At 36.0% G+C, this 21,648-nt stretch overlaps 1 protein-coding gene across 4 annotated transcripts in view; it reads left to right on the top strand.

Annotated features, from left to right (window-relative positions):
- Positions 1-21,648, top strand: part of LOC145688349 (cadherin-like and PC-esterase domain-containing protein 1) — a 1,309,510-nt gene that overhangs the window by 1,167,314 nt on the left and 120,548 nt on the right. For all 4 annotated transcript variants that reach the window (XM_081762492.1, XM_081762493.1, XM_081762494.1 and 1 more), the window contains 2 exons: positions 4,989-5,090; positions 12,625-12,712. In XM_081762492.1, the coding sequence (XP_081618618.1) occupies positions 4,989-5,090; positions 12,625-12,712 (190 nt within the window). The remainder of the gene's footprint in view (positions 1-4,988; positions 5,091-12,624; positions 12,713-21,648) is intronic.

The following is a 21,648-nucleotide window of genomic DNA, read 5'->3' as shown; positions in this document are numbered from 1 at the left end:
CTACCATTTCCAGTCTCAATCTTGATAACGGTAAAGCAAAAATGGTAAGAGTTAACGAGAAACATTGTCTTGACATGGGATCAACATCTCGAAAATATGCCAGTTCTTTATCCCTGACTGTGGCCCCCCGTAGCGAAATAGCTAACGCTCTTGCCTTTCTTGCGAGTGGTTCCGGCTTCGATTCCCAGTGGGGAGAATTTGGTCGAGAAAGTGTAAAAGCTTTTTCAGACTAGCCATCCTGAGTGAAATTTTCCTGTGTCTTCCTAATTCACACCAGATAAATTCCTTGATTGTACCTAACATACAGGTCCCAGGCCCTTCCTTCCCTTTCCTCGGATAGTGCGATTGCCGAGGAATGTCATCCCTTCTACATGACGTGGCTAATATAGGTGCCGAAAACCCAGAAATCTAATTCCTAAATTCCTTAGCAGTTATCACTCTACTCAAACCAGCAGTGACAGCAATTTACTGCTACTTCCTATTTCAATCCGAGGCCAATGATGTAACTTTGTAACCCAGGTCTCGTAGAAGCGAGATCTTGTGATGGGGAACGATCTATTACTGTGGGTGTTGATATTGCATAATGACCTGTGCACTCACCTTATGCATCGGATTCAAGCCCACTCATGGTTTGGAGCCCACACTAGGAAGTTACGTCCTTCATATTCTCGGTGTTGCGTACAGACGAACCCACCTTAAACTCAACTTTCTCTTTCAGAAGTTTGTTCGCTTTATATCCGACCATTTTTGACGGGTATTCACCTTGAGAGATACCGCGCCGCCACTATTATATACTTACGCAAGCCATTATACACTTGTTCCGTTACGTTACATGGCTTCTAGGATAGAATGCTAAGAAGGAACTCCCAGAACTTTCGGTTCTCATTTATATATAAGGCAAATGTCATATTGTTGTATGTATCATAAACTTTATTATTATTATTATTATTATTATTATTATTATTATTATTATTATTATTATTATTATTATTATTATTATTATTATTTAAAAGACGATATTTCCGTCTAAAACGTACAATGGAAAATAAATCGTCACATTCAAGCAAAACTGATGTAGAATACAGAGGTACTTCAGTAATTCCATATCAGTGGCATTTCCTAATGGCAAACAGTTAGTAGTGCCAATGTCAACGTTTAGCTTCTTAGGGCCTTATGCAGAGTCATTTAGACGTAGGATTAGGGTCATACTAAAAGCCTGACTACTGCAGGGAACATACGAGTATGCTACTCGAACTCTTTAATACGGCACTAATTACGCGTCAGAACGACTCTACAAAAGACCCTTTTATCAATATATAATCTATCATTTTCATTTTAAGGACATGTTTGTTGTTTTTCTTTTATAAGTTCATGATAAAATTGTTCAATAATTTTTATTAAGGAAAAGTAAAAGAAAATTAACTTTTTACTCAATCCTTTGCTCGTATCATTGCAATTCATTGTTCTAGCGTGTTTCTGTTTATGCGTTCACTTTTTTCTCTCTTTTCTCTGCTGATAACTGTTTTAAAGTTCTTCCGTGTTCGTGGATATCCGGTAGTGTTTTCGGCTTCCTTTTGCAACATCTTATGCTGTGCTATTACGCGTCACCTACCTTTTACACGTTTTCGAATTGACTGACGTTTCTCTTGACGAGAAATTTTAATTTTCCTGACAGCTTCGTGATCTTACTTTTCACGTCTTATACTCTGTTCAACTTAATGTTGCCTGTATCATTTTTTTTTGGTAAAAAAAAATGATTTTTCATGAAGTACATCGTCCGAGGCCAGTAAATAACATTCAACAACTGTCGACAATTCAAAACAAACGTGCCATTGAAATTCATAAATTTCGTGTTTGTTTCTTTCCTTTGTGTATAGACCTATGTGTTTTCAGGTTCAATTCCATTTTGGTGTACAATAAATTGTTTTAATGTTTTCCAGTCTAGAAATCCAGAATTATGGAGATTCAACTCTATAAACAGATCAACATTACCTAGTTAAACATGCGTTTTCTCGTCAATAATATACCTTCTTCATAGGCTGTAGTTCCTGGGAGTTTAGTATTTGTATAATTATAATATCGACCAATATAACAACAAAGAGGGTATTGCTAGAATTCGTTAACCATTTCTTAAAAATGCTTGCATATAGTTCATTATTGTCTTCATGTTTGTTAAGCTCCTGTTTTACTTATGTCTACCGGCAATTTCTTTCATTCTCTCTATCTCGTTCAGATGTAGGCGAAACAGGAATTTCTGTTTGACTCGTTCCTGTTCCGGCGAATGTTCTAGCTTTACTTTTTTATTTTCGAAACTTTTCGCATCTCATGCTATCAGTGGACTAATAGAGTTTTCCTTAAAATTCTCTTTAGCGGAATTATTTATATAGATACTTCTTTCGGTAAGAAATTCTACGCTTACATGCTAGAATTCATCTTTTTTTTTTTCTTTAGGAAATGGAAAATGGATATATATTAGCTTATAATGAAATCTCAAACTTCTTGCATATTTTGGTCCTTTGTTTTCCATCTCACTGCACAATATTTTCGGCAATCGACTGTTAGGAAGAAAGCTGCCCAATTAAATAAATAAATATATACAAAGTTCCAGAAACTGACAAAGCGGATATGATTGGAATAGAATGTAATTTGTATATGTATTACTTGAGATTGAGTGTGAGGGGCCTTGTGTGCCAAAATGGGCTCAAAAGATGCAGAATTAGTACTTGCTAACGAAGGTTATCTATATCATATTAATAAACTAGACGTAAAACAATAAAATAAAATAAGATCAAAGACAAAAAAAAAGAAAAGAAAAGAAAGAAAACTGGAAACGTGAATGCAATTTGTGGTAGGTTGTTATTTTTCACTTGCAAGCTAAATGATAGAAGTTGATGAAATAAATAAGGAAAATCCTTAGGGTATTCAATATTCCTTCTAGTAGCGTACTCATGCCCTGTCCATAATATAGCAAAGCATAAGATAGAAGTCATTACATATACTGACTTGGAAAGGTCAGAGATATAGCGTTTGAAGCCAGAAGCTTACCATGTACAGGACCGAATCATTACACTCCTGCACTGAAGGATATTCTTCAAGATCCTCCTCCCTTAAAAAAAAAAAAAATTAAAAAAATTAAATTAAATGAAATCTTTGAGTTCAACTTTCCACAAATGTGCCTTTTTGGCTAAGGGAGAGAGGTAATTAAAGGAAGTGAATGATGCGGGAGGAATTGATAGAATGACGATGTGGGAGTAAATGGAAGTATCCAAGAAAACCCATGGACACGATGTTGTCCACCACAAACTTACTTGGGCAGGGATCGAACCAGGGACCCCACGCACTAGATGTAAACGCTCTATCACTAAGGCATCGTGCCTACCATCCTTTAAAAAGTATAGTTCTTGCATTGTAAATTGCAATAAACAAATTGTCGTTGACGATGGATTCAGTATTCAGTTGTGATTAAACAAATTTTTATTGTTAAATGTATGTTTGTATGACAATATAACGTGAGGGTCATTCCGTACCAGTCTTCGCAAAATTTCTGCATTCATTTAAACATTCATTTTCTTCTTTTTAATGCTTTCTATTCGCAATTGTATTTGGTAAATTTTGATACAGAAAAAGAGATCAAAAAGATGAAGAACACCACATATAACTAATATATTGAAATATCATGTAGGGTTAAATATAGAGCTTGCTTCTGGAACAAAAGTTTTTTAAACATGACTACATAGTGCCTTATTTGGTCTTAAATTATAACAAATTGGACATAGTCGATGATTCGAACTCAAAACCTTCTGAACAATCTCTGTTGCCGAGCCCCAAACTCGGACACCAAACATAGTGATCATTGCTTAGATAATGGCCTCCTTGCCCATCAAATTTCATTCAGACCCGGCTAGTAGTTACCGAGAAATATCACATACAAGCAGACCTGATCCTGACTCTGGCCGAGCTTAACCACCAAATACATCGAAGTTTATTTACTAGACTATGGGCAACTTGTCCGCCAAATTTCCTTCAGATCCGGTCAATAGTTATCAAGAAATAAAGCAGACCTGTGAATATGATCCTAGTCGAGCTCGTGCACCAAATATAGCAATCGCTATTCTTTGGACGATGGGTTGCCTGCACACCACATTTGATTTAGATCCAATAGTTACCGAAAAATAAAGTATAAAACAAAAGGCGAGCAGAGCATAGAGTGTTCCTGGGCGAGTTTGATCATCAACTTTAGCGAACTTTATTCTTTTGACAATAACTACTTGCTCACCAATTTTGGTTTAAACTCGGATAATAATTACTGAGATATAAAATACCACATACAGACACTGTGATACACCTGGAATGAAAATATAAGCTTTAAAAAGCCGTAATATCGGGATCACAAATGGAACATACTGCATGTAAGCAGAATCCACTTTCAAATGTCTTGGCACTAGGGGGGGAGGGGGCGCAGCCTTCCCTGGTTACACCACTGATTCCTTCCGCAAAAGATTAGGTGCAACAGAAATAGGCTACACATGAATGAATCAGTCGATTACTTTGCTTTTCAGAAGTCAAGATTTCATTATTTAAGTATTGCACTGATAATCATTGTCAAAAATTTGAGAAACTATGGTTCTATCTTTGCAATCCTTTATTTTACTTTTTTTTCATAGGTACAGTGAATATGACTTTCACTTCTGTGAGTTCATTTTACAATACATACAAATGACCCTCCACACCAAAGAAAGAAAAAGAAAAGAAAAAGAAAGAAAGAAAGACACAAAATGTAGTATCTGGTTTCTTTTCCAATCATAGAACTTCAGGATTGGATGTTATCATATTGACTATATGTGAAATATCATTTGTTTACGTTTAGTTCATGTTTAACCTTAGTGTTCTTAATTGGTGCATTACATTATTATTATTATTATTATTATTATTATTATTATTATTATTATTATTATTATTATTATTATTATTATTATTTTCATTTGTAGATCCCAGCCATTGCAGAATACCAGCAACACAGTCATCATCGTTGGCGGAGTGCATTGGCTTGCTACTCAACATTTGCATACAGTTCTCAGAGCTATGCGCAGGTAAGATTTTTCTAGGTTGTTGGAAGTGCTCGAAAGTATTACTATAAATCTGATTAATGTTTTGCTAAAAAGAAAAATGATAAATAAGTGAAATAAGTGATAATATTTTCACCCTTCTCCCCTCCTAAAACGAATCAAATCATAGGGGTCTAATACTTTGTAGACTTACACTGTAGTCTTGGATTTGGATTTCATGAGGAATGGTAAGCTGCTCGACGTCGAAGGATCTGGCTGGAACGTTTAGTTTATACTTTATTTCTGTAAAAAGGCCTACTTTGATATTTTTTCGTGACATTGAATTACGTATGTATATGGTGCTAATGTGCATGGTGCCAACGCTTGTGAAGTGAATCTGCATATGGAAACAGGAAAAAAAAACTACAGCAATTATTTCGTCGGAATTGTTTAGTTTCACAGTTGAAGGCAGTCGAAAGCATGGGAAAATTAACTTTGGAGATGAAAATTTCCAAAGCCACTAGCTATTGAGCTTATACGGCATGCAGAGTTGTTGTGGGTCAATGAAAACTTGACCCACGACCCGCCGTGACCCACTATGACTTACGACCCATCACCCACCGTGTCCCACTCGTGAGATACTCACTTTTTTCGCAAAAATTCGGATCCCCACTTATCCCACGATATGTATTATAATGAAAGCGATACAATAATACCCCAGTTGGGATTGGAGACTAACTATATTCCAAATGTCATTTCAGTGGCTCAGTGGTAGAGCGTTCACCTCCGATGCTTGGAGTCCCTGGTTCGATCCCAGCTCGCGCCATGTGGACTTTGTGGTGGACAAACACCGTGCTCGTGGGTTTTCTAGGGGTTCTCCCGTTTCCTCCCATTTTCTTCATTCCACCATTTTCACTCATCTCTCATCATCACCGTCTCCTTTATCCTAACCGGCATAATCGTGGGACGTAAAACTTAAAGATTTCATTTCATTTTCATTTCATTTGGCTTGGCATTTGACCGTGATGATCACAGACACATAGTCACATTCGATTTTAATATAATAATTAATATATTAGAGGTGTTTTTAAAAATCCAGTACTCAGCTCCTCGAAAGCCGCACAGGCTGTGTCTCAAAAGCCAAGTAGTAATTCCTATTGCTATTATTACAATTACAAATATCAATCCAAAAGTGCCTGAAGTTCTTGTTTCATATTCATCTCAGGTAAGTAAATAGAAACAAATGAAAAATGAAGAAAAATGGACTCCTTGAAAGTAGAACGTAGACAAATTTACCAGTGTTTAGAAGATACTGTCTACAATGCACAAAGCAGCGTGGGTCGGTGGATCAGAGTAGGTCATGGTGGGTTGGTGGGTGACAGTGGGTGGCGGGTCGAGTGGGTCACGTCCTGTTGACTCAAGACTCACTGACCTACTATCAAATCCTAACCCACGAGCCACTGACCCATTCCATCTCCTGCGGCATGTTATCGTCTTAGGTTTGTAAACTGTTCTACTTAAAAATGCATAATTCAGAGTATTCTAGTAGGAAGCGAGGGTTTCTGGATATTCCGTTAGGATATATAGGTCCCGTTTATGACGTATGGGACGACGTCCCAGCAAGTAAAATAAATTCGTTGACAGAGCATCGATATCTTGAACAGAACCATAATGGTGAAGGGTTTTAGTTTTGTTCTGTGTGACTGTATAACTCTAGAATAGCATGAGTGTAGTGGGTAGAATTAAATTATATAAAAGCTTCAGTTTAATGACTCATGATGATCATACCCTATAGGCTAAAGGAGAGAGATATTTATGATATTTAATGATTTTGAAAGAATTAACACAATGACAATGTGGAAAAAATGGAAGCATTTCTTAAAAAAAAAAAAATCTTCCACCATAAACATACTTAGAAAGTGGAACCTCTTGCATTAGAGGTGAACGCTCTGTCTCTCTCATCATCATCCTCATGCGCACCTTCTTCTCCCTTCACCGTAGCGGACAAAGTATGGTTCACAACGCATAGAAGGTAATGACACATGAAAACAGAAACAAAACTGATTGTGTAACAAATAATTGAACAGGGTGTGTTAAGGAGGTAGACATCTCTAAAATCGTGAATAAATGAACTTTTCAGGCGGGTAATAGCGAAGACAACAATATTAAGACACATTGTCACACTACAAGAACTTGTAGCTGTCATTAAAAAAAAAAAAAGAAAAAAAACTTGCAACCCGATTTTTCTATTTACTGTTTAGATGTTACAACTTCCTAAAAGCAAAGAATGTGCAGCACTGCACTCTAGTGGATAAACAGTGAACATCCTCATCAAAAACTTGTATTTTGGCGCACTTCCCCTCCCTGTCCAAAAGAATCCGATGTTTCAGAAGCGGCGAAACTGTTTTTTTTTCCTTTATGTCAACGGGAGGGCGATAGCAAGTAGCAAGCAAGACGTCCCAGAAAGTTGCACATTGTTCAACTCCTTCAAAGATAAAAAAAAAAAGAAAAAATGTATGTCCCTTTCAAGACTAGGGCGTCGGTGGCTCAGTGGTAGAGCGTTCACCTCTGGTGTTTGGGGTCCCGGGTTCAAACCCTGCTCCCACCCCGTGAAGTTTGTGGTGGACAAATACCGTGTGCGTGGGTTTTCTCGGGGTTGTCCCGTTTCCTCCCACTTTCATGATTCAACCATTTCATTCATCTCTCATCATCACCGTCTCCTTTAGCCTAACCGGCATAACCGTGGGACGTAAAACTCAAAAATTTGATTTCATTTTCCCTTTCAAGACTATGTTTACATAGTGAAATATGGTAGGGTTTCAAGACATTTTTTTTATGACAGCTACAAGTTCTTGTAGCGTGACAAGATCCTTTTACAGAAGTATGACAAGCGGCCAACAAAGGAAGACAACACATAGATTGTTTTTTTTAAAAAAAAAAAAACCTTTCCACCCTCCGGACTACCGTGGCGATAGATTAAACCCTCTGGGATATGTCTTATTTTGGTTGTCACTTTACAAGAATCTTCTAGCTACCATAAAAAAATATTGCAACCCTACAATATTTTTCCATGTAAACTTTGTCTTGAAAGGAACATATAACATTTTTTTTTTATCTTGCAAGGAGTCAAAGCATGTGCAACTTTCTGTGTCGTCTTGTATACTACCTGCTATCGCCTATTGGTAATCGGACGGTGACGAAACACTGGAAGACGCACCACGTGCCGAAAGACCAACACATGTACAAAATGAAGATCTTCAGGCAGCAATTAAGACGAACCGTGGTAAGACACGTGAGGAAATGGGACTACAATTCAATGTGAGTATATAAACCATTCGGCAGCACCTCCATCAACTTGGGAAGCACTACAAGTTGGATCGATGTGTCCCATATGATTTGGCTCCGGGCCAGAATGCAACGCAACGCGAGCAGACACCAGTCTTTCTTTATGTTTCGTCTGAGGAAGGAGCCATTTCTGGACAGGTTGTTGAGACGTGATGAGAAGTGGGTCCTGTACGAAGCTCCACGGCGCCGTCATCATTGGTTAGCATCCCATGAACCGCTTCCGAAACAGCCGAAACCAGCATTGCACCAGAAGAAGGTCTTTCTGTGTGTTTGGTGGACTGCTAGCGGCATCTTGCATCGGAAACTGTTACCAGTTAGTAACAGCAGCAATGCAACTGTGTACTGTCAGCAGTTGAACCTTGTTCAAGAAAAACTCAAAACTCTGGAGCCAGCATCTCTGAGCCGCAAGGGGGTCCTCCTGTTACATGACAACGCCAAGCCCCACGTGGCTAGGATGAACCGGGACACCATTCTACACTTTGGATGGGAAACACTATTACATCTACCAGACTCCTCGGACATTGCACCGTCCGATTGTCATCTGTTACATTCCTTGGACAATCACTTTTGAGGACGCTAGTTCAAATCTCTAATAGAGGTCCAAAATGCACTTGATACCTTCTTTACTTCACGGCCCACCAAGTTTTACCGTAATGGAATCCGTGGTCTTCCAGAACATAGGCAGAAGGTCGTTGATGCTGATGGGAACTATTTTTGAACTTCCAGGTACGTCTTGCCTGTAGGTGACATATCGATATTCGAAGATGGTGGGTGGTTACCTTTATATATTCCTTTGTGCGCTACCTGTGGTCTCACTTCTATGGTATTATCGTCTTTATTATTATCCGTCCGGAAGGTTCATTTACTCACATAGTTTTGGAGATATATACTTTGTAATTACCCTGCTCAACTTTTCGTTACATAACCAGTTTTATTGCTTTCATCTGTCATTACTTCTCATGCGTTGTCAATAATATTTTGTCCGCTACGGAGAGTGGGGTAGAAGAGATGCATGATGAATCAGTGGTACAACTTTCGCCTCTAATGCAAGGGGTTCCAGTTTCTATCCAAGGTCATGTGTGTTTGTGGCGGGGGAATATCGTGTCCGTAATTTTTTTCGGGGAATACTCATATTATCTCGCACATGATCATCGCGCTAATTGTTTCAAAATCATTAAATACTATATATAAATATATGTCTTCTTTAGTCCATAGGGTATGATCGTCGAAGCTTTTACTTAGTTTCATTTTTCCCGATAGAATAAGTCTGCTACGTAGTTATGCAACCATGCACAGCGCCAAATCCCTTCGCTATGTTGATTCCGTTGAAGATATCAATGTTTTGTCAACACTTTGTTTTCTCTTCCTGGGACGTCATTCCATAGTTCATAAATAGAATCCACATATCCTAATAGAATATCCAGTAACCTCCCCATTTGCTGCGGGGAGTCCCTTTTGCTACCACTAAAATAGTCTGAATCATGCTTTTTTTTCTTTTTTTAGTAGATCAGATTACAAGTCTAAGATAATAACATGGCGCCTTAGCTCAATAGCTAGTAATTTTGGAAATATTCGCCTATGAAAGTACATTTTCCCACGCTTTCGGCTGCCTGAAACTCTGAAACTAAGCGTTTCCGAGGAAATGTTTAATTGACTTTCTTCTTGTTTCTGTGAGTAAATTCACCTCCCAATCGTTTACAACCGTGCACATAAACACTCTGTGCAACCGTGCACATAAACATTTGTGTATATAAACGAACCCAACATAGAGTTATATATTGCACTACGTCAGGTTATTACATTATTTCAAATCTACATCTTAAGGAAAAACTTACAATATGACACTCATTATTCAGTGTTGTAAACAATTATCCGTAAATTTTGCAGGCCTCTACAACAATTATAATGCAAATGAGACGGACGTGTCAGTGCCGAATGGAAGTACCATATCATTGAATACTATGACCATGATATGACGTATATCTAACAAGTAGGAATAAACTTACGAGGGATTGATTTTTTTTTCAAAAAGCTTTATTTCGAAGAAAATGCTTAGATAAGTATCACATCTAGTTGCACAGGTGGTTTTCAATGAACGTAAGATAATGTCGTTTACATCAATTTGATATCTCAACCCATTCCCGAGGTATGAATAGTATGGGTAGAGATTGCTACACTCCTTGAAATGATGTATATAAAATTACATTAATTTTTAGGAATTGTAGTTACATGTCCTCACAAGTACATAATTTTAAACAATATTGCTTACTTTATCAATTTCTATCATATCTCCGGATCAGATTGATATATCAAATTACTATAAATGGCATTACGACATTTACCTTTATTTTAAAAACTGATGGTAAAATTGGACATGATACTTATCTAAGCATATTCTTGAAGTAAAACATTTTGAAGAATGTTAAATTTTCAGTCAATTGTAACTTTGTTGCTATTTGTTATAAATACAGTTGGCATTTGCATCATAACATTGTTGTGGTGTTCGGCAGTAAGACACTTCAGTTTCATTCGCGTTATTACTATTGTAGAAGCCTTCAAAATTTGGATATTTACGGATGTTTGTGATAGTGTAGTGTTCTTAGTTTGTAACACTGAATAACAAATTTAACATTTTCAGTTTTCATTATCTTGTAGATATGACATATATAATTACATAACATAGTGCTTTTAAATTCTAAAACTTTGTATTAGGTTAGCAACATTTTTACTCGAGTAGTATTGTGGAGTATATCAAACAATGTCCTCTTTGTTGCTATTTGTATGTTACAAAATCTCATCGCTTCTTATCACTTAGCTTAAAAGTTACAAATTCGTTTCAAAGTATTTCAGTTTAACGTCCCACGATTATGCTTGTTAAGCTAACGGAGGCGATTATTAAAGCAACTGGAAGAATTGGTGAAATGATAAAGTGGAAGGAAACCTGTGTACTTCACAAAAACCCACGGATAAGATGTTCAAGATCGTTTCAATATAAATCCCCGACCTTCCCTCTCCCTCTTTCTCTCTCTTTATATAAGGTGCAATTTTACTACTAAATCAAAAAAGATATGAATATTCAGTTTGCGGGATTCCTATAGAAGTGTAGGAGGAAGTATTTATTTGCTATTAGTGATGCTTCGAGACCTCCCCACCTGTGATACCTGATAGTAAAGGGCATAAGAAAAGAAACGATTTGGTAAGTTAAATAAAGTATTTAAATCGAAAGGCTAGTTCTCTACTAATGACACAAAATGTAATTGCCTATACACACCTTGTTTTCTAAGTAGCCAGTTCGTTTACTGCTAAACCGTAGAAGGTATGAATATTCTGTTTGCATGGAACAAATAGAAGATAGGGGAATGTATTTATGTTCTATTAGTAATGCGCGGAAACATAACCCAATCCTCAACCACTCCCATTCTTAAAATCTTAAATAGGAACATACGTCTTTTGACACTTCAAATTAAAGGGCACAAAGAAATGCATTTATACATTTTGATAAAGAAAACATTTACAATCGGACGGTTGGTTCCCTATTAATGACACAAAATATGAATATTGTAGGTAGAAACGTTTTCTCTTATTAAATTTTCCAATTGGTATTATTATATATTACAAATGATTAGTGCAACTAACGTATTAACGAAAATACTGCAGCAATTTGTTTACTCATTGATTTTCAGTGCAACAAAACAACTAAACCTATCAATATTAACTAATTATTATACCATAGGTATTCTACAACGATCTCATTAACAACCTTTTAACGTGGTTTAAGTCATTTTTCACGAAAATAAAATATATACATAAAGGTTAGTTTACTCTCGGGGATAAATATTTTCAAGGCAATTTGCTTAGAAAACTCTTCAGTTGATCTTGTTCACACTTCAGAAAGAAATATTTCTCTCTATATGACTTTATAATATGACATGAATAACTTATGATAAAGAGGGGTTAGTTTAGTGTTGGAGTAAATTTTCTTTGAAACAGTGATTTTCGGAAATGTCTATTATAATTTTGTTCGTATTTCGTAAATAAATGTTTCCTAACAACAGAAGCATCACATGATTTAGTTTAAAAAGCAGGAGTGAGAACGTTTTGTGCAGCGGTCCGTACATTTCTTATAATTTTGCTAGAAAATTATTGTTTATCTTAGAAAAGGTATAATTTTGCATTAAGTACAAAATGTATATAACTTAGAAACTATATATTTTTCTTTCTGTTGTTTTTTTAGGGAAGGTTTACAAGGAGCAAGATTAGTGGTTAAAACTCTGGGATCAGGATTCCACATACCAGCTGAGGGAGTCCATTATTTATCAAAGGTAATTTTTTTTCATGCACGTTCATAGGTTTTATTTGCCTCTCATGCTGCTGTAAATTACAAAAAAAAGTCGTTTTTAGGTGTGAAAGAAAACTGGCCGCTCACCTCTCTTTGAAAGGGTCTGTATTTTTACCCACACTTGTGATTAAAACAAACATACTGTATATGAATTTTCTTTGGCCAATTGAGATCTTTATTTAGAACCAAACTATTAGAATTATCAATGTACGATTCCTAGAACATTGCCTTCTAAAGCAAGGTGGGTAGCTAAGATTTCTTAAGACTGTACATATTGCAAGAACCGAACACTGATACGTACTATAAGCTACACGTTTTTAATATAAACACGTGTTTTCACGATTTGTCAATAAATAGTGGCAGACGTCAGAAGAAAACTGCAGTTTCAGGAAGAGATGAAGAATACATGGAAAAATCCGACAATCTCTTCACAAGCTCTTCCTCCAAACGTCGACTATAAAAGAGGATGTCGAGACTAAGAAGTCACCAGTGCCTTGTAGTGGTCATCCACCTACAATACCTACTGCCGAGGCCGCTATGGGCTACGGAGACAATCTACAATATCTACTCCTGCGGCTTCTTTGGGGTAGAGAACAGAGTCACCAATCCTGTCTGAGACCGCTTTCGACTAGGACACCTTCCTATCGACCTGAGACAAACATCGAAGGAACCCTTTTTATTCAACACTGACAATATTTATTTAAAGCGATCAGAGACTTAAGGGAGGTTTTATTGAAACTTTGTATGATAATTATATGTAACATTTTTATAATAAAAAAGGGAAGCATTTAATTTCCTTAGTACGTTATTGATTCTGCCTACAGAATATTGTGGTATACTTTGTCGTAGTGTTGATGAAATTGATATTTCTAAACTTACTGTTAAGTTTTCATTTCGATTTTGCAAAATTATTTACTGGACTTCGCACAATTCGAATCCGATTATTTTAGATTAACTAGATTGAGGTTTAGCATCCCTTTCAGCAGCAAGGCTAAATGGGACGTGGACCTACAGCTTAATGTGGGATCTGAACCGCATGAGTTCCAACCGGGAATCAAAGCAGGATCTCCCACGCCAAAGGCTAGAATATGATTATAAACTTAATATGCTAATCATCAGTACACCGACTTTGATGAAACAAATATACGTAGCCTAGTATTACAAGGTGAAATAGTTTATGCAATACAAAATCTTATACGCATTACAAAATCGTTAGAAGTTTGTGATTAGTCTTGTGTGGTTAATTGCTCAGGTGATATTCAACATCCCTTTTGAATACCGAGGCTATATGGGATGGACCCTACCGTTTAAAGCGAAATTCAAACATTTACCGGGTTTGTACCCGATAGAAATATTCCTGTTGATAATCGAAACCGAAACGATGCACACACAAAGTACGCGCTTTAGCCACTCGGCCAAGAAGGGTCACTCATGAGAGTTTTAGTATAAGGTAAATACAATTAAATAATCATGTTTGGAGTCCTGTAATATTCAATATAATGGCAGAAAATGGACCTATCGGCTACCAAATATTCATTCTAGCCAAGAAGATAATGTGTGTTCTTTTTGCTACTAGATTCGATCATCGGTAGGGGCACTATAATCGGATAACAACGCATTAAAATTTCAGATCCCACTGTTAGCAGTAGATCTCGTCTTAAATATAGCCTAGAAGCACGGTGGTACAGCACTCACCTCTCGTGTGAGCGATATCAGGTTATGGGAGATTGTGGTAAGTATAATCATGTACTCCCATGCGCAAAAAAAAAAAAAAAAAAAAAAAAAAATGCGCGTATACTGTAACTCAAGATTTTTCGCATTTATTCCATTTTCCTTACGTTTATGGGTAAAATTCAGTTATTAGTATGTGGAGATAATAAAAAGCAATCCACCTAAGGAGATATTTCCAAAAAAATATAATAAAATAATAAAAATATAAGCAAAAAACAAAATTATGCTCGGTTTTGTGTATACTGGCAACGATGATTTCTAGGGATTTTTTCAGTAGCAGATCACAATTGCGGAGGGAATTCAGTAGGGGAGTCGAGGAGTTGGATGAAGGAACTGGATAGTGGAGTAAAATGTTGCATATATTGGTTAAAACCTAGTGTGTAGATTGCCTGCCAAATATAAATTAGCTTCTGTAACTAAGATGTACGAAAATATAGAATTAAACAGAAAAACTCTTATCTTAAGGTTCGAAGCGATACGGACCATGGTGATGAAGATTATTTCTTTTAAAAAAAAGAGCCAACACAACGTAGCCTCCGTGGTTAGGTGGATAGAGTGGTGGAGTCGTAGTTATTTTATTATTTTGACACCACACCGAATCCCATCCCATCCCATTTTTTTTTTTTTACAAAACATTATAGGAAGTGTATAATTTTGATGTTAATAAGAACCGAAACAATATAATAAGGAAATAATTTATTGGTAATATCCTTTAATCGACGTATTTATTCAGTATTAGAATACGTGTACTATTGGAAACAGTTATTGTTTTCAGTTTATAGTCTTGTATGTTACTTCCCGTTCTTGAACAGCAGACAACTCACCTCGGTTTTGTGTGTCAGGAAGAACATACGCGACCTTGACAGTCTGTCCAGTCTTACACCTTGTTACATCGACCTGACGTTAAATGATCGTTTATGTGTGTGTGTGTGTGTGTGTGTGTTTGTTTGTTTTTTGCTTTTTAGAGTATTAACTTTCTCTTTTTTTTCACATCCACAAGTGGAAGAATGCTTTCGTTGAACGTAACTAAATTATACAGATCTATGTATACGGAACACGAATATTTCCAAATATAGAACGAATATGAACGATAATCATACCATATTTCTACATTATATAGTAGCGTGTAAAACTGATATTAAAATATAACAAACAGGCAAAAGCTTTTTTTCTAGCATGGCAACACATTAAACGTAACTCATTAAATTTTGGGAATTACAAATTATCACCTTACGTGTCGTTGTATTCCTATTCTTTTTCACGTTCAAGAGACGAAAGAAGAAATTGTAGTAATAGTGATAAAAATCGAATTCGAGATTTCAATGAATTCAAGTTTCACGCCCCCACATATCGAAAAAGTGATTTTGATGTCTGTCCATCTGGTCGTTTGTTGGTTCATCACGCTTTTACATGCATTCAAATAGAGGCCATACTGTTCGACGTATCTGGACCTAATTCTAGACATGAAGTTTTTATAACACTTTATCGTTTCGAATTCTATATTCTCCGACACCTAAAAATAAGGGTAGTTTACTGAAGGATGAAAATTTAAAATAATTAAATTGTTTCAAAAATAGCTGTAAAGATTTTGCTTATTTTTTATTTTATTTTTATTATTTTTTTTTACAAATATAGTTTGAATCATTGCTCTGAAAAAAATACATAAGGTGTAATTTACTGTATGGGATGCGTTTTTTCGAGCAATTTTCTCAATCATATTTCATAAATAATTGTATCATTAATAACCTAACAATATGACAGAACTCGTTCGTCCTGTAAACATTCAGAAGAGGTCGTTTACTCTTCTCCGACGATTTTCCCATTAACGCCTGACGCAATTTTGTTCATATTTCATAAATGAATGTCACATAAATAACCTAACGATATGGTATAATTCCATCATCCTAAAAAGCTAGAAGTGGTATTTTACTTTTCGGGGCAATTTTTACCCTACGATTTTGTCGAGAATGACTCTGGCAATTTTGTTCGTATTTCATAAATAGCATAACGCGTTTGTCCTGAAAAGATACACAAGGGATAGTTTATTCTTGGGGATGACTTTTTTGACGATTTCTCAGAAAGTACTCAGACGCTTTTGCTCATAGTTCACATACAATTATTTCCTTAATAATTCTAATATATGGCATAAGTTATTTCTAACAGAAATATGACCAATGGGTACTTTACTTTTGGACATAAGTTGCTTCGAACAAAGTTTTCCAAAAAAAAAACATTATTTTATTCGCATTTCCCAAATAAATGTTTCAGTAATAGCTGCAGCCTAACACGAGTCAGTTTAAGAAATTCGAGCGAGAAAATTCAGTGCGTTTCATCCGTACCCATTCTTAAATATATTTTTAAATGTTACACCTAATCACAATTTTCCTAACAAAATTGAAACTTCTATTTAAATGTGCCTTGTTGTTGCCAAATGGTTCAAGTCCATTGGTTCTGGATTTGATTCCCGGTGAGAGCTAGTGTATTTTTATCCAACGTTAAGGTATAGGTAATAAGTAGGTGCAGAGAGAAAAGTGTTGAAACAAGCCTAACCAACCTAATAAATAATACAAAGAAATAATACAATATTACGAAATTATAGAAGAAACGTTGTTAATATTAGATATTTGCGTGTGAAATTGTCCAACCGATGACTGTCAACTCCAAAGATAAGAAAGTGAAACATCCAATACCAGGTTAATCAGTGGTCTCTAGGTAAAGCTATCCTACTAGGAAGTGATTGAGATACCAAAAAATGTTGTAATCGCTGGGAGACATGTTAGGAGAATACATTGGGTGAGAGACTTTAACTCATGAATAGTCTGCACCTTCGTTGGTGTATTGAAGTGCGTAGGAGGTGTGTGTTTAGCACATCGGGTTCCTTTGTTGTTAGTCCCAGCTTTCTAGACCGGATGCAGTTATTCCCGGTAGAAAATACAAGAAAATATACATTTCTATTACTATTAAAGTAAATAATTACACTCATTCCCTCAATGTGATACTTGTTTGTTTAACTGTATACAGAGAGCTGATCCGTGGAAGAATCGTTCATAATAATAAATAAAATAAACTCGATAAATATTCTTGTAAATAATAGGTAAAAGTTTGCGTCACACTGTTCATTTTGCTGGGCACGCCAGTGTGCCACGTTATCCGGTTGTGGCACACTGGAATATAGGGTATGGCTTTCTAATTTTTCCCAACTATTTTAACTGCTTCAATTGAAATGAATTTATAATAAAAAGAGAGTGAATTTAGTCTTCTTACCCTTTGATTTAGAAATAAGGTCCGCTAGAATTGTATATATAAAAAATAATAATACTCAGAATTTTATAGAGTAGTTTGTTTTATTCGAAATGACATACTTCCTGCAACTGTTTAGGTTGGAATTATTTGAAATCAAATCTTTAAGTTTTACGACCCACGGTTATACCGGCTAGGCTAAAGGACACGGTGATGATGAGAAATTAATGCAATGGTGGAATGAAAAAGTGGGGGAAAACGGGAGAACCCCGAGAAAACCCATGCACATGGTGTTTCTCTACCACAAAATTCACTTGGTGCGAGCTGGGGTCGAACCAAGGATCCCATGCACCAAAGGTGAACGCTTTATCACTGAGCCACCGCGGCCCCTCTGAAATTATTTATAGGAGAGAGTGACTAATTTTATGAAAACTTGATATCGAACACATTTGTTTAAAAATACCAGCTTTTTGTGAAACATTGCTTAATATTCAGGAAAACCTACGTTAATAATAATAATAATAATAATAATAATAATAATAATAATAATAATAATAATAATAATAATAATAATAATAACTATTATTATTATTATTATTATTATTATTATTATTATTATTATTATTATTATTATTATTATTATTATTATTATTATCTTAAAAACTCTCTGGACCTAGTGCATTGGCACAATTCCACGAATTAAAAAGAATATGTTTACTTCTCATATAAGTGTAGAAGGACTTAATCCCTGTTGCTTTCAATATAAAAAGAAAGTGTCCAACTGTCAAATGATATGCTACATAAAATGCCCTATGCAACATAATGTAGTATAGGGTCATCATTTCAGGTTGTCTAAAGAACACTCGTTTTAGCAAGAAAGGAAGAAAATAGAAAATACTGAGTTTTAACCTAGTAGAAAGTTTGCAGATTTAAGGGAAAATGCACAGAGTTGTTGGATATAAAATGTAGTTCGGATTAATGGAGTAAGACACCGTAAATATTTTATTGTTTGAAATATACTGGGAGTGACCAAGCCATTACATATGGAAATATCGAAAGAGATACGTTAATGGTGTTAGTTGCAAACTTTTTTAGAAATGAAAAAATTAAGGAAATCTCTAAAACTCTGATATCACAGATCCAAATTGACTGACTGTTAAGTAAAACTGCTAAATCTGAGTAAAGCAAAAAAAAAAAGTATTAATGACCTGTATTACAGTTTCAGACATATCATTCTCATATCAAAACTACGATAGAAGTAAATTATGAATAAAGGTGAATTCACAGTTCTGGAATACCAACAAATGATTTTGCTAGATGTAACTTTTCGGAAAACTTTTTTATAAGGCTTTAGATTTATTATTATTATTTTTTTTGTTTGTTTGTTTATTAGCTTCCCCATGCCGTAAACGTCACCAACTCCTAGTGGCCCATTTGCCGGTAAATGGCGATCGTCGATATAGCGACGCGTCGACGGATTGCCGCTAGCGTGCCACTAGTGGCAGGGATTCGTCGAGTCGAAGCAGATATCTAGAATCGGGGGTATTGAAGTTACCACCACGTAAGAACGAGGACTTCATTTTGGTCCGCGCTCGTTTGATTTGTCACGAAGAATCGTAAAGGGACCAACATGAACTATCGCCAGTCATGTGCATGCGATTATTATTATATATTATTTTTCCCTAACGAATTGTCATTATAAGGACAATACTTGAGCTCCGGGGGTCAAGAGTAACTCCTGCCTTTACATCATGAAGTGAAAAATCTTGAGGTGGGTGCGTATAATTGTATGAATTTAGTTGGCAACTGTCGCCGATCACTAGCAAGTGAATATGGGAGAACTATGAAAAAAGTAAATAGACGCTTGCCATTTTGTTATAAAATTACATGACGAGTGCATTTGATTTGATTGCGAACAGTTGTCTTCCAATATACACGGTTAAAGGAGCACTCTGATTAGAAATATTAAAAAGACTTCAACGATTTATCACTCTACAAGCTATGTCTTCATAATCGCCTCCGTGACGAATTCGGAAGAACACGCAATTAGTAACCCTAAGGTTGATGGTTCACGCCCAGCTCAGGGCACTTTCCTTTTATTTTTTTTAGAAATGTTTTTAGACTCACCTTGATGCAAAGAAATTACGCATATAGGCGATTTAACGTATTTTAGGGGAATAATTTTGTGGTTCGTTGGCGTTCCGTCGCTTCTCTGCCGGTGGTGGTATAATTTTCAAAACGGAAGTGGGACCAATTTTTGGCTGCGGGACCGCCAATTTTTGGGGACATGTCACTAGTTGCCTATCGGTGGTCCACCGACGCTTACGGCATGGGATTGTCTCCTCACGAGTGAGGCAGATTGTAATCGACCAAGAGTGTTTTGGAAAAATGGGAAACATCTTCCGACTTCGACTTCTGAATAATCCGTTTAGGATCAAGTCGAATCAAGGCTGCGCCACGGGAAGGTAGAACAAGTGAGGCAATCGTTCCAAGCACTACGCTCGACAGCTTCCGTCTCATTCAAGACTTAGACTCTTCAGGAAAAGTAACAAGTTTATTACTTGTAATTTATTCTTTGAGTCAAAGTATTTTGCAATAAACCATCGTTTTGTAAGATATTTTTACGATTGTATACTATTAATTTCGAAAATTGTACTCATAATATAATTTCCCATCATGGATTTGGAAAAATCAAAGTTGGAACAAAGAAAGATCTCCGATCCACATGTCTCTTCATGTTTGATATGGAAGTCTCATCTTCATTATTGGCCCTTAACTTATTTTAGTCCTAGGCAACGCGAATCGACGGGATGGCTCTAAGTGAAAACATTCATTTAGATGGTTAAGTAATCAGGAAATTCCTGCTGTCATTTCACGAAACACAACAGATCTTGAGGAAAAAAAAAAAACAATTTTGCTTACCAGGGGGAGGGAGTAAATCATCTGCTTACGTTTGCTTAACTAGGAAGAAGGCAAGGGCACCTATCTTGGGGGGCTGGGCCCGCTCAAAGCTCATGTAGGCCTTCTTTGTACTTATGAATATACAATATTTGGCATAATTTGAGTGTAATTTGTCTTAAAATCCTCATATATATATATTCTACATTTGAATGTCCCCCCCCCCCCCCAAATTTACAGAGAAATTGGCGTCCTTGGAAGATCTAGTGAAATGAATAAAAATGTGATAACGTAATACTTGAACAACTCTATCTAATGGAGGAAAGTAAATTAGTATTCAACACTTCTTTCAGTTTTAAGCATTTCAAAGATTCTCGTAATTTAGTAGCGTCCCGGATTTGCATTTTTGAAGTACGGGAACTTTATCTATACCTTAACGTGGGAATCGGTTTCGGACCATGCACTTAAGCCGCTTTGCCATAAGAGGCACAAGGAGTTTTTCTTTCGATTTCCTTAGGAATATTGAGAATGGTATAACTTTTAAAACTATGTTTAAAAAAGAATACACATCGACATAATAAGATGATAATCTGATACCTAGGAAATATATTGAATTGTTTTTAATTTGTTTTCACGCTACCAAAACAGTACTTATGCTTTTTTATTATTATTCCAGCCTTTTAATATAAGCATTTCAGACTATTTTCTGTTCTAGGACGATACAATTCTAGTTCATGTATATGCTAGCTTTGGAAATACAGTAGAGTTTAGCTTATCCGACATAAACAGGCAGGCAGAAGGCTGGATAATATGGATGTGTTAAGAAAAGACCTATTAAAAGTAAAATTTACGATATAATTTTACATATTACGCATCTAATAATAATGTTTTATAACAAATAACTGCACTGCAATGAATCAGGGACGTATTCAGCGTGAGGGCCTGAGAGCTGTCTCTCTCCGAAACTCAAGCACTTTTTAATAAGCTTGCCTTTACCCTTTTGAGGTTCTTTTATATAAGTTTACTAGTAGTCAGTGTCCAAACTTTGGG

Source organism: Thermobia domestica, chromosome 6 (genome assembly GCF_964235325.1).
Source record: "Thermobia domestica chromosome 6, izTheDome1.hap1.1, whole genome shotgun sequence".
Lineage (NCBI taxonomy): Eukaryota > Metazoa > Arthropoda > Insecta > Zygentoma > Lepismatidae > Thermobia > Thermobia domestica.
Note: the sequence above shows the minus strand (reverse complement) of the source record. Positions and strands in the feature narration are given on the sequence as shown.